Source organism: Pelodiscus sinensis, chromosome 24 (assembly GCF_049634645.1).
Source record: "Pelodiscus sinensis isolate JC-2024 chromosome 24, ASM4963464v1, whole genome shotgun sequence".
NCBI lineage: Eukaryota > Metazoa > Chordata > Testudines > Trionychidae > Pelodiscus > Pelodiscus sinensis.
The window spans coordinates 4,661,309-4,675,378 of NC_134734.1; the positions used below are offsets into that span (position 1 = coordinate 4,661,309).

Genomic DNA, 14,070 nt, shown 5'->3' on the forward strand with positions numbered 1-14,070 from the left:
CACCCCCTCCCAGCTTTTAAGTACCTGGCAATGTTTTCATGATGATCTAAGGATCCCTTAATTAACTTGAATGACCTGTCTTTTGTTATTCTTAATAACCCCTCCCTTTTTTTATAACAAACTCCCTGCCCCAAAGGCAAATCTGCAAGCCCTCAAACCCTATTGCAGTTAAGAGCTGCCTTTGGAGCCTGGGCATGCATCTTTAAGCAGACCTCAAGTATGAAATCCAGGAGTTCAGACTTGGTACCTAGCTCCCTCTAAATGGTACCCATGCGCCTGTGGCTATGTTTTAGCAAAACAGGATGCTGGCTTGTGATGCTGAAAGTCGTGAGTAACTAAGCGCTTCCAGAAATTGTAGTGGAGTAAAAAGTACAATATTTTCTAACAAAACTATTTGAGTAAAAGTCAATGGATAAAAAATGTACCTGAGGAGTGTAACGAAGTATTTCTACTTAGTGACTTTCCACCTCTGAGGGTGAGCAAAGGCAGCGAGGGAGGAGAGGAGAAAGTGGGGGGTGATTTTCAGGGGGGGCGAGGTGTCATGAGGCATAGGCAGAAGGGACAGCATGAGGCCAAGAGATTGGTGGAAAGAGAACTCAAAGAATGGGACGGGGACAGGGCCTCTGAGCAAAGGGGTGGCACAAGAATAGGAGATTGGGACGAAGGGGTGGTCGGGGGTGGGGAGCTCGGAGGAAGGGGCAGCCTGAAGTCAGGGCCTCAGGGGGAAGGGTCGGGGTGAGGAAGGGGCCAGCGGACAGGCCGGGTTGGCTCCCCAACTTTTAGGAACCCTTCCTCGCCCCATCTCCGTGCTGAAAGAGGAAACGCCCAGGTCTCTTCCAGACTCAGGTCCGTGTGCGAGTCCTGCGGCGCTGGGCGATGGCAGCAGGACAGCGATGGCGGGGGCTCCCAGTCACCGACCGGCACATGGGTGGAGGCCACCAGAGGGTCGTTTTTGCCTTTGGCCAGAGGCAGGCCCACAACTCGGCAGCCGCAGCACCTCCCCCGAGCAGGTAGGCCCCTCGCTGCCCCCTCCCCCCCGCAGGGAGAGGGGTCACAAATGGGTTATGGGCTGTCTGACCTAGTGCTCGGGAATCAGGCTGGGCTGCCCGCCCGGAGGTCAGAGTCCAAGGCAGCCCCAGGGCAGGCCCAGCGCCGAGCGTCAGGGGGCAGGGCCTGGTTCCCGGGAGATCAGAGGCAGCAAACATGGGGCAGGGTCAGAGATCAACCCCCTCAGTCAGGACTGCAGGGAGAGAAGAGGAAGGCCACACTCCCGAGCAGGGCGGGAGGCGCAGGGAGGCAGGTTTGGCAGCGGAGAAGGTTCTGTTCCAAGGGCCGGGTTCCCCTGAAGGAAACAGAGATGAGAACAAAGGCTGGGTCCCTCCCCCAGCTTTCCGGTGCCAACCAAGGGCAGCCAAGTGCCTCCCTCCACCCCCAGACACCTGGCTGCCCGCATGTGGGACATCTCTCTGTGTCTCTCGCTCCAGAAATCACAGTGACTCACAGGGACAGCCCATGTCCCAGCATATAAAGTGGCCCATCTGATAAGAGGATCCTTCCCTTCTACCAGGTCACGACGGCTGGTGTCTCATCTGCTCCCACGGGCCCCTGCCAGGAGCTACAGGTAACATCGGGTACGTCGGGCCTCTGTCACCAGCATGTCTGGCTGGGGGCAGAGGGCATGGTGGCTGGGTGCACAGGAAATTGCTGTGGCTGGGGGAGCAACGTAGGGAGGTGACTTGGGATGTCCCGCTGTTGTTGGGGAGGATTATGCTGTGCCAAGGGGCACTGCTCTGTTACTGAGGGATTATAGGGTGGCACAGGGCCCACAGTGAAGATGGATGGTTTGGTGGCTCAGCGGCACAGCTGGTACTAGGGAGACATGGCTTCCAATCACTGGGCTGCCGCTGCCTCCCTGTCAGACATAGGCCCAATAGCTTAGCCAAGCTGTGCCTCGGTTTCCCCATCGCTACAGTGGGTATTGTAGCCTTGTGCTGCATCACGAGGGATTGTGGGAATTGAATATTGTGGTGGGATGCAGTGCTCCCCTAATGGAGGCCAGACCGCATCTTACATCTGTTCAATTCTCATTTAATAATCTAGTGATGGAAGTTTGCCCTCCTCAGTTATTGGGGGGACAAGGCAGAAGGGGAACTAGGAGGAGGGGGTGGCTCAGGCCAGCTCAGGGGGACCTTTGGCAGCTGGGATAAATTTGAGGTCTCCTCCCACACACAAGAGATCAGATCTTTTCATGGAACATGCCCCGGCAGGAGACAGAAACCAGGTGGCAGTGGAGGAAGGAGCTATGTTGAGGGAGACAATCACCATTTTGAATCACAGAACCATAGAGCTGGAAGAGACCTCAGGAGTCATCAAATCCAGTCCCCTGCCCTAGGCAGGACCAATCCCAACTAAATCAACCCAGCCAGGGCTTTGTCAAGCCGAGACTTAAACACCTCTAGGGATACAGATTCTACCACCTCCCTAGGTATCCCATTCCAGTGTTTCACTACCTTCCTAGTGTGACAGACCGGGCCATGTCTGGGCACAGCTGAGGGCATCTGCTCAGGGCGAATTGCTCTACTTCGGGGCTCCTTACAGCCCCCAGACTGGTGACCTCTCCAAACAGGCCACCAACCAATCCCACAGAGCACTTCAGCTGCCTGCCTGAAGCCTCACGAGCAAAACCCCTCCGACACCCCAGCAATATCCATGCCCCAGAGGGTCCCGGGCCTCATAAACAGGTGGGGAGTCCTAGCACCCAATCCCACCTACCCCGAAAAAGTTCTGTCCGGTCCCAAGAAACCAGCCACAGATCCCTGGTCAATTTAGCCTTTGGACCTTACCCACAAATCATGCTGGGCCAATCCTTTAGCATCTAACATCTAAAGGTTTATTATTACAATAAAGAAAAGCATGAGAGTAAGGTTGTTAAAGAATCATACATTACATGCATCGAAACTCCCAGTTCTTGGTGCAGGCTCTAGCAGAGATGTTACAGCTGCTGGTTTAAAAGTCCTTGTTGCGCATCCTCGGATCAGGATGGGTCCACAGGTCTTTCTGGCTCTTCGATCCCTGCAATGCTGCCTCTGGGATGAAGTGCTGAGCTGAAGACCAAGATAGAGTCAGCCACATGGCCTATTTATCCCTCCTTCCTGGTCTCTTCTTGGCTACAGCAGGTCACCTGGCCCACGGCTTATTCCTGTGTTCCCTGCTGGTAGCCCTTAGGTATGAGTCACCACTCATTCTTTAGGTGTGTCCTTGGCCCATTGAGTGCCATTGTCCCACAGGGCCTCGCTGATTAGCATGTCCATAGGCACGGCTCTGCCCACTGCTCAACCACATGCAGAGAAATATTCAGTATCTACTCAGATTAGAGACTCCTAACTATACACACAGACATTATACAATCACATGACTAGCGTACATATGATTAGCAGACAGTAAGCTCCTATTCAACACCCCACATGGCCCCCTTTTATACCATTTTTGGGGCCAACACCCCCCCCCCCATGAGTGCAGCAGTGATCTGGCTGCTCCCATCAAAGTCCAGTAACGTGACACCTGGTGAAATAGTTTTTCCTAATATCCAACCTAGACATCTCCCACCGCAACTTGAGACCACAGCTCCTTTTTCTGCCATCCGTCACTACTGAGAACAGCCTGTCTCCATCCTCTTTGGAACCTCCCTTCAGGAAGCTGAAGGCTGCTGTCAAATCCCCTTTCTTTGTCCTTGTCACATAGGGCACTGCTGTTGTCCTCCTGGTACAAGCAGGGTAGCCGAGACGCAGAAAGTCGATGGCAGGAAGAGGCACAGGCCTAAGTTTTTCTGACTCCTAAGCAAATACCTCACTAAGAGAGTCACCTGTTCTCCTCACGACACCCGTGGCCAGCGTGTCTCTCTCTCTCCCTGCAGTAAACCAGCAATGCCGCCGACTGTTCCCATTGCCACAGCCACCATGCAGCTGCTGGTCCTCGCCACTCTGGTTATCGGGGCAGCAGCAGGTAGGAAAGAGCCTGGCGAGAAGCCACCATTGGGTGGAGTGGGAGGGTTCTGTGGTTTCACCATCCTTCCAGCAGTGTCTCAGGTATTCCTGAGGACAGGTTGCTGCTCAGGAAGTGTGAAATTCCTTGCAAACTCATCCTCAGTTGGACAGATTGCAAAAGGAAATTAACATATTCAGGACTCCTCTCTGATTAGCCGCCATATGATTTCACAAGGGGTTTTCATCCTGAATCACGAAACAAGGAAACAATTCTGAGTTTTCCCAGCAAGCAAAAGGTGTTTGGGAAAACAAGTCTGTTTCCCTGAGATTTCGATATCTCTAATTATAAAGCCTACGTAGAAATGTACCATTTGTACAGAGCATCTTTTCTCACTGTTTCTAATAGGAGCTGAATTCTGCTCAGAAGAAGATGCAAACAAACAATATTAAAAAATCACAAAGGCCCTTTCCAATAATGTCCCATGCTCTGCTCAGACTGCATGTCCCATGAAGCACCGGGTGGGTTTTGGTTGGGAGACGCTAGTGCCTCATGGGAGTCCATGCTTGTGGGGCAGCGTGGAGATGTAGTTTGATTGTGCAGCTCAGACCACAACTGTTTCATCTGTATTGAAAGAATTCGTATCATCCTCAGTGCACACCCATGGGAAATTCTCAGCTTTGACAAAATGGCTATTTCCATTGGGAACACATTCCATCCGAGAAGATCGGAGTGTTTACAATAGTTGTATTGCGGGAAAGCCCAGAAAGGCCAATCCCTGACCACCCCCGCCCACCGGAGCTTGTGTAAATTGCGATTCCCAGAGATTTATAAGATGAGCAAGTGTAGGTGGATTTTCACGCAAGCAGCAGAAGGCTCCTCCCTGCCCCGCAGAACTTCCCTGGTGAAAGTTCCTGGCTGCCAAGGCTTTAGAGTCTTTCAACAAACGACTGGAAAATGGGTTGGACCTTGCCAAAATGAAGGAGCCTCCTGGGTCGCGCGTCCAGCTCCCGTGGGCAACTCGGTCACATCAACGTCTCAAGCTCCAGCTTCGAAATAATGAGGCTCCCCCGCGATCCACGGCTCATCCCTCGCGGCCATAACGCCCTGCTAATTCTCAGCTGTGGCTGCTCCATCTGGGCCGGTTCCTCCCCCTCCCTGCCCTGCTGCATTTAGAGAGAACAAAGAGATCCCATCTCGGCCGTCCTGGCGCGCCCCTTCCATCTCCACGTGTTCCCCGGTCATCCTACTGCCCCCCTCTGCTGCTGCCCCGTTGGGATTCCTCTCTCTGCACGAGGGTGACGGGGCATCACGGTTTTCCCAGGGCATGAACGGGTCCCCGTCCCTGCTGCCTGGTGCAGCCTCGGATCGCCTTGTGCCTTTTCATGGCTGCATGCGAGAGGTGCCTCGTGATCCTCCTGCCACCCGCCAATCCGCAGGGACGTGACTGATGCTAGCCCCGCCCCCTTCCCCGCTCATGGCTGACATGCGCCTCTCTCCATTGCAGCCTCATTGGCAGAAGAGGATGAAGAACGAATCCTCGGGGGGAAGCCCTGCGGCGTTGGCTCGCGGCCCTACCAAGCGGCTCTCCTCAGGAACGGCCGCAGCTTCTGTGGTGGGAGCCTGGTGCACCCGAAGTGGGTGCTAACTGCCGCGCACTGCAGAATTGACATCGGGTAAGTCAGTGCGGGGGTGGAGGGAGATGGGGATGCCTGCGAATTTCCCACGTCCTCAGTTCTTATCTTATCATCCCCCATCTATGCCCACGTCTGCCTCTGCCCTCCCCCGCCCCCTCCAGCCCCAACCCCCTCCACCTGTATTGTTTTCCAGACCTCAAAGCATTTTTCGGGACCTTCTCTGTCCCCACTGAGGTTTTCCAGCCACCTTCGGCAGATGGGTCTTGGCCACCTGAATCGGCCTGCCCCACGGTGTGGGCAGGAGGGAACAGGCCCCGCACTTCCCAGCGTTAGGTCATGTGGCTTCCCGCTGCCAGCTCGTGGGCAGGTGGCCCAGGGGCTGAATGGAATCGAGTGGAGCTGCCTTTCTAGAGCTCCATAATTACTGCCGAGCCTGAAGACAGATCCACCTCCTCCCCTCCCTGTGGCCTAACTCTCTGGATTCATCCACACTGCAGCCCTCTTGCACAAAAGCCTATGCAAATCGACCGCAGATTAGCATATTGCTGCACTTCATTTGCATAATTAATGTGGGGGCGTTTTTGCACAAAAGGCTTTTGTGCCTGATACGTACAGCAACTGGGCTTGAAAATAACAGGCCCAGCCATGAAGTGCACGACAGCGCCGTTGGCACAGGGTTCTACTTGTGTATAAAACTGGGGCGGAGCCACGGGTGGGCCTGAGGAGACTGTGGGCTGCCATTTTGCATGCAGGCTCACCCCTGCACCCCACCGTAGCTCTGCTCACGCCGCAGTGCCCTGCCAGTCCGCCCGAGGGACCAGAGCTCAGCGGCTGTGACGGCACGTCGGGGTTCCTACGATCCTGCAGCCCCGTAGAAGCAAGAACAGATTCCACCAGCCAGTAGAATGGGGGGTTTATTGCTTCTCCCGGATACAGCACAGCACAGACGTGATGGAGTCTGGGCCACGCTGCCTCAGACCCCTTGAGTTGGGGTCCCTGGGCCCCTAGATCCCAGCCCCTCCTTAGTCTGTTTCCTTCATGGTTCCAGCCCAAGACAGCCTCACTCCCAGACCCTACCCCCAAACCAGGTGTTCGTCTCCACCTCCTTCCTTTGTCTCTCCCCAGGGAAAGAGCCTTGTTATCAGGGGTCTGGGGTAATACATGTTTTGGTGAGTCAGTGGAAATCACACATCACAACGCAGGGGGACACAGGTTACAGAGCAGACAGCTCCCCCCCCCCCACCCCCCATGTCACAGCAGCTTACACCGCTCTTCCAGGAGCTCCAGCTGAGGAAATGACTGGCCCCCCTCCGTCCGCCTGCATAGCAGGGCTAACACCCGCACGGGGACGCCGCCCCCAGCGGGCGGAACAGGGCCTGCCCCTGCACGCAGACCCTGCTCTCTGGGTGCACCCCCAGGTCTGCTGGACAGCACTTCTCTCTCCTGCACCCCAGGCTGGTGGAAGGGGACAGCCCCTCCCGTCCCCCTGCCCCGGTCCCACATCACTGCCCACCCAGCCAAAGTCGGGGCCCACCCAGTGGCTGTGTGATTGGGAATGGCAGTGTGACCCTTACCCACCCCAATACGTGACCCTGAAAGGATCTGTGAAGTGCCAGCGAAAAAGGAGATTGCACGAGATTGGAGTCAGACTAGGTTTGTGCAGAACTAAGCTGACGAGGACTCAGGCTACCCCAGCCTCACAAAATCCTTTACTGGCCTAACTCTAGTTGCTTGCCTGCTAGGACCTGTGACTAGCCTCCCACCGATCGCTGCCTTTGTCCTCTCCATGCAGGTCAGTGCGGGTGCATCTGGGGGATTATGACCTACGGGTGAGGGAAGGCACGGAACAGATTCGAAGAATCCGCAGCTACCACAAGCACCCCAGGTTTAAGGCCCAAGGTTTGGACAACGACTTCATGCTTCTGGAGTTGAATAAGCCTGTTCAACTCAACGACTTTGTGAAAACGATCCGCCTGGCGACCCGTTGTCCCACTCCTGGAACGCGGTGCAGAGTCTCAGGATGGGGCACCATCACGTCCCCCAAAAGTACGCTGGAGTATGGAGGGGAGAGGACAAGGCTGGGGCTAGCCTGGGGATGGGGGAGGCCTTTGTAACAGGCTCTTAAGGGTCTCTGGCTTTTCCAATGGAATCTTTTCAACCAAAAGGAGTTTGGGTGAAAAACCCAGCCTCAAACCCAACAAACGGTCCCACTAATTTGAGGTCATTTCATTCATTTCAGAAAAAATATCCCGAAAAACAACTTTGTGTTTGAAAGCTTTGAGGCACAATGGCTTGGTGTGTTTTTCTATTTGAAATGTTTCCATTCAATATGGCCTTTCCTTTTGTTTTCAACACAATTTTAAAGCATGACAGATGCGCCTCAGATCCGACAACTAAGTTAAAATATCACATAGAATGCTGGATCTGTTAGCAACTAATTACTTGCCATGAAAGGAGGGCTGGTTTTTTTCTAGATTTACTCTTCATCAAGAATTTCTTTGTTTGGAAGATGAATGTGGCCAGATACCAGCTGAGGTCAATGGGTCGTAGCTCCACTGAAATCCATGGGGCAGATCCCAGCTAGGTCCGTGGGTCGTAACTCCACTGGAATCCATGGGGCAGATCCCAGCTAGGTCAATGGGCCAAAACTCCACTGGAATCCATGCGGCAGATCCCAGCTAGGTCAATGGGCCATAACTCCACTGGAATCCATGCGGCAGATCCCAGCTGGATCAATGAGCTGTAGCTCCATTGGGGTCATGGATCTGTGTCGAGGACCTTACACTAAGTTTTCTTCTCCTGCACCTTGTATTGAAACTCTTCTTTTCCTGCCATTGCCCAGAGCAGCGACCAGACGTCCTGCAGTGCGCGGATATCTACACCGTCAGCCGGGCCAGGTGCCTTGAGACTTACCCAGGCAAGATCACGGAGAACATGTTCTGTGCTGGTGTGGAGCAGGGCGGCATCGGCTCGTGCAAGGTGAGGGGGCATCCCGGGGATGGGGGTAGGTGCCGGATGTCAGAGCTCCCTGGCTCAATGCTCTTTCATAGAATCATAGAGCTGGAAGAGACCTCAGGAGCCATCAAGTCCAGCCCCCTGCCAAGAGCAGGACCAGTCTCAACTCAGTCATCCCAGACAGGACTTTGTCCAGACGGGACTTAAACACCTCTAGGGATGGAGATTCCACCCCCTCCCTAGGGAACCCAGCCCAGAGCTTCCCCACCCACCTAGGGAAATAGCTTTTCCTAAGATCCAACCTAGACCTTCCCCACTGCCACTTGAGCCCTTTACTCCTTGTTCTGCATCTGTCACTACTGAGAACAGCCTCTCTCCAGCCTCTTTGGAACCTCCTTTCAGGAAGTTGAAGGCTGCTCTCAAATCCCCCCTCACTCTTCGCTTCTGCAGACTAAACAGACCCAACTCCCTCAGCCTCTCCTCATAGGTCATGTGCTCCAGCCCCCTCATCATTTTGGTCGCCCTCCGCTGGACCCTCTCCAATGCATCCACATCCTTTTTGTAGTGGGGGGCCCAGAACTGGACACAATACTCCAGATGTGTCCTCACCTGCCTCTTTATCCAACACAACCTCGAAATCCTTCTCAGCCTGCTACGAAGGGGCTGTCATCACTCAGCCCCAGCCAGGCTTTGTGCCCCGTGGGCAAGCAGCCAGGCTGCCCCCCAGCTGCACCGAGCCCTCAGTGCTGGGCCCATCCCCCTACTAGGGCTGTCTGACCCCCAGCTCAGGAGTAGGAGCCATTTCTGCCCTGAATTCCTTCCTATGTGGGTTTCCCTGCCACCCTCTCTTAAAGGAGATGAGTCCATGTGTGTGTGTGTGTGTGTGTGTGTGTGTGTGTGTGTGTGTGTGTGGTGTGTGTGTGTGTGTGTGTGTGTGTGTGTGTTTGTGTGTACCTGCCAACCCATGCTGGAGAGTATGAGACCTAGTTTGTGTCTGTGTTTTGTGTGTGTATTGTAACTGATGTCCCCTACTGAAGGGGATGAGGGGATGAGTTCTGGTGCGTGTGTGTGTATGTGTGTGTGTGTGTGTGTGTGTGTGTGTGTGTGTGTGTGTGTGTGTGTGTGTGTATGCCCCCTGCTGGAGGCTATGAGTGCTGGTGTGTGTGTGTGTGTGTGTATGCCCCCTGCTGGAGGCTATGAGTGCTGGTGTGTGTGTGTGTGTGTGTGTGTGCGCGTGCCCCCTGCTGGAGGCTATGAGAGCTGGTGTGTATGTGTGTGTATGTGTGATGCCTCCTGGTGGAGGGGATGAGTCTCGTGTCTGGGGTGTGGCTGTGGTTGCTGACCCTCAGCATTGTCTCTGCAGGGCGATTCAGGAAGCCCAGTGGTCTGCAATGGGAGGCTGCAGGGCGTGGTCTCCTGGGGAAAATTCATCTGTGGCCAACCCGGAGAGCCCAGGGTCTACTCCAACGTCTGCAAAGCCGTGCGGTGGGTGAGGAACACCATACGGAGGTGGTCGACTGAGATCTCCCAGCCTGTCACATCCACTACACAGTAACTCTCCAGCCCCCACCCCAGCCGTGCCGCTCCTCCCCTGGCTGCCGCAGCCAGCGTGTGCTCACTAGGGCGCGGGGAGCTGGCCGGGGTGGGACGGGGATGGGGCGCTGCAGTGTGGCCAGTCCAAAGCAGCCAACAGTTACTAGCCAGACCTGGCATAATCCTGAGCCTGGGTGGGAAATAGGTGAGTGGTTCACACAGCATGAATCAGCCCGACGATTGTGAGACTGGCTTGAAAAAATCACCAAACCCACTTGAAATTCACAAGATTGGCTTTTAAAAAAACCATCAGCTTGACTGAAAATGGGGAGATTGGCTAAAACGTCCAGAGTCATGCTTCTAGCACAAGTCCCATGAGGGTGGGGTTGTTTCACGACTACACGGACTTTTTTTGGCGGAAGGGGATATGCAAATTGCGCTGGCATTTGCATATCTCCTTCCGGTTCTTTTTGCGGAAGAGGTTTTGCCAATAAAAAGCCCGGTGTAGACTGGGCCATTTGTCGGGAAAAAAGCCCTCTTTCGCAAGATCCCTTGTTCCTCAAAAATCGAGGTTTATGGGATCTTGAGAAAGAGGGTTTTTTTCCCAACAAATGGCCCCGTCTATACCAGGCTTTTTATCTGCAAAACCTCTTCCGCAAAAAGAATCAGAAGAAGATATGCAAATGCAAGTGCAATCTGCATATCCTCTTCCTCAAACAAATGTCTGTGTAGCCATAGCCAAAGCCTCGAGCTCCTGGAGTCATGTGACTCTCGAGAATCTGAGCTTTTGACAAAAAGCACCGATTGCCAGACCTGGTGGCTGAGGAAAGAACACTGGGAAGCCAGCCTTTGGAGCAGGGGTGGGGAACCTTTTCTGGGTCAGGGGCCACTGGCCCACAGAAAAATCAATCGGGGGCTGCACACAAGTGAGAAGCAAAAAAGTCAAACCAAACCCTCACTGTTGTGATCCCCGACTGAGAAGGAGAAAAACTCTCCCCGCACCATAATAGAGGCTCAACTTAAATGTATACCCCAAATCAGGGCTCGTCAAACCGCGGCGAGCCCCACTCGCCAGCCATGCTATCGCCCGAACCCGGCTCTTCCGGGTTACAGTCTACTCGCCCATGGTGAGTAGATTGTATTATTTGTCGAGCCTTGCCCCAAATTTAAAAACATAGTAGAAGAACTAAAAAAGAGCCACCGTGACTTAACAACCATTTAAAGGAGCAGTGAGAGATAAAAAGGCATCTTTTAAAAAGTGGAAGTCAAATCCTAGTGAGATAAATAGAAACAAGCATAAACACTGCCAAATTAAGTATCAAAATATAATAAGAAAAGCCAAAAAGGAGTTTGAAGAACAGCTCGCCAAAAACTCAACAGGTAATAACAACATGTTTTTTAAGTACATCAGAAGCAGGAAGCCCTGCTAAGCAACCAGTGGGGCCCCTGGACGATCAAGATACCAAAGGAGCACTTGAAGACGATAAAGTCATTGTGGAGAACAGAGTGGGTGAGCCGGGCGGCTGCCCGGGGAGTCAAGCGATGGGGAGCGCCTGGTGGCAGCTGTAAGAGGCATCCCTTATAGCTGCCACCAGGTGCCGCGTGCCCGGCTCCCGCAGTGCCGGCCCGCCCCCATCCCTGCGGCGCCGGCCAGCAGTGCCCTGGCCCCCACGGCCACGATGCCCTGAATGTCCCAGCACACCTGCCAGCAGTGATGGCCGGGCTGGGCTGGCAGCACATGCACTGCACACCCCGGGGGCGGGCCCCGGGCTGCGCTCCTGAGGCCGTAGCCAGGCTGTGCATGCGCCGTGAACCCGGGGGTGGTGCCACGTGCCCGGGCCCAGGGCGTCAAAATGGCTCGGACCAGCCCTGGCGGAGAAACTAAGTGAATTCTTTGCTTCAGTCTTCATGGCTGAGGATGTTAGGGAGATTCCCAAACCTGACCCGTCCTCTGTAGGTGACAAATCTGAGGACTTGTCACAGATTGAAGTGTCATTAGAGGAGGTTTTGGAATTAACTGATAAACTTAACAGTGACAAGTCACCGGGACCAGTTCTGAAAGAGCTCAAATGTGAAATTGCGGAACTATTAACTATGGTGTGTAACCTATCCTTTAAATCAGCTTCTCTACCCAATGACTGGAAGATATCTAATGTAACGCCAAAATTTAAAACAGGCTCTAGAGGCGATCCCAGCAATTACAGACCTGCAAGTCTAACGTCAGTACCAGGCAAATTTATTGAAACAATAGTAAAGAATAAAATTGTCAGACACATAGAAGAACATAATTTGTTGGGCAAAAGTCAACATGATTTCTGTAAAGGGAAATCGTGTCTTACTAATCTATTAGAGTTCTCTAAAGGGGTCAACAAACATGTGGACACGGGGGATCCAGTAGATATAGTGTACTTAGATTTCCAGAAAGCCTTTGACAAGGTCCCTCACCAAAGGCTCTTATGTAAATTAAGCTGTCATGGGATCAGAGGCAAGATCCTTTCATGGACTGAGTACTGGTTAAAAGACAGGAAACAAAGGATAGGAATAAACGGAAAATTTTCAGAATGGAGAGAGGTAACTAGTGGTGTTCCCCAAGAGTCAGCCCTAGGACCAATCCTATTCAATTTATTCATAAATGATCTGGAGAAAGGGGTAAACAGTGAGGTGGCAAAGTTTGCAGATGATACTAAACTGCTCCAGGTAGCTAAGACCAAAGTAGACTGTGAAGAACTTCAAAAAGATCTCACCAAACTGAGTGATTGGGCAACAAAATGGAAAATGAAATGTAAAGTGGATAAATGTAAAGTAATACACAATGGAAAAAATAACCCCAACTATACATATAATATCATGAGGGCTAATTTAGCTACAACTAATCAGGAAAGAGATCTTGGAGTCATCGTGGATAGTTCTCTGAAGACATCCACGCAGTGTGCATTGGCAGTCAAAAAAGCAAACAGGATGTTAGGAATCATTAAAAAAGGGATAGAGAATAAGACGGAGAATATCTTATTGCCCTTATATAAATCCATGGTATGCCCACATCTTGAATACTTTGAGACTGGGACTGGGACTGGGACTGGGACTTTTCAGCTTGGAAAAGAAGAGACTAAGGGGGGATATGATAGAGGTTTATAAAATCATGAATGGTGTGGAGAAAGTGAATAAGGAAAAGTTATTCACTTGTTTCCATAATATAAGAACTAGGGGCCACCAAATGAAACTAATGGGCAGCAGGTTTAAAACAAATAAAAGGAAATTCTTCTTCACACAGCACATAGTCGATCTGTGGAACTCCTTGCCTGAGGAGGCTGTGATGGCTAAGACTATAACAGGGTTTAAAAGAGAACTAGATAAATTCATGGAGGTTAAGTCCATAAATTGCTATTAGCCAGTATGGGTGAGGAATGGTGTCCCAAGCCTCTGTTTGTCAGAGGGTGGAGATGGATGGCAAGAGAGAGATCGCTTGATCGTTACCTGTTCAATTCACTTCCTCTGGGACACCTGGCATTGGCCCCGGTCGGCAGACAGGATACTGGGCTGGAGGGACCTTTGGGCTGACCCAGTATGGCTGTTCTTATTTTCACATTCACTTCACTCACCAGAATGAGCGAGGGGCCTAGCCTAGTAGATTTTGTATGCTCCAGCCCCATGTCGAGATGGCAGGCGAGAGGGGGGCTGCAGTGCCAGTGCAGGCTCCCCACTGCTGGTGGGGGGAGCTCTGACTCTCGGGGGCCAGATCCAGGCAAACCAAGGGCCTAATCTGTCCCTCGGGCCTAACGTTCCCCACCCCCGCCTTAGAGCCAACAAAAAATAGCAAATAAACAAGCCCTAGCTCTGTTGGTTGGTTGTTGTTCTTTGGGGTTTTTTTGTTTTCATCTTGTGATTTTTTTCTCAATCAGCCTCACAATTTTGGGTGGGCTGAGACATGCCAGTTTTGAACTCTTGGGGTAAAAGAGACCAGTGA

General features: G+C 52.7%; 2 protein-coding genes across 3 annotated transcripts in view; one reads left to right on the forward strand and one right to left on the reverse strand.

The window, feature by feature from the left end:
- Positions 1–3,435, reverse strand: part of LOC112546801 (trypsin-3-like) — a 36,555-nt gene extending 33,120 nt beyond the window's left edge. Inside the window, exon 1 of one of the 2 annotated variants that reach the window (XM_075908165.1) lies at positions 2,943–3,435. In XM_075908165.1, coding sequence (XP_075764280.1) covers positions 2,943–2,953 — 11 coding nt within the window. In that variant the 5' untranslated portion in view covers positions 2,954–3,435. The remainder of the gene's footprint in view (positions 1–2,942) is intronic. The other variant, XM_075908162.1, reaches the window with a different exon arrangement.
- Positions 1,467–14,070, forward strand: part of LOC102447103 (uncharacterized) — a 37,706-nt gene continuing 25,102 nt past the window's right edge. The window contains exons 1-6 of the mRNA XM_075908263.1: positions 1,467–1,621; positions 3,914–4,002; positions 5,489–5,657; positions 7,411–7,664; positions 8,461–8,597; positions 9,937–10,124. Coding sequence (XP_075764378.1) covers positions 3,924–4,002; positions 5,489–5,657; positions 7,411–7,664; positions 8,461–8,597; positions 9,937–10,124 — 827 coding nt within the window. The 5' untranslated portion in view covers positions 1,467–1,621; positions 3,914–3,923. The remainder of the gene's footprint in view (positions 1,622–3,913; positions 4,003–5,488; positions 5,658–7,410; positions 7,665–8,460; positions 8,598–9,936; positions 10,125–14,070) is intronic.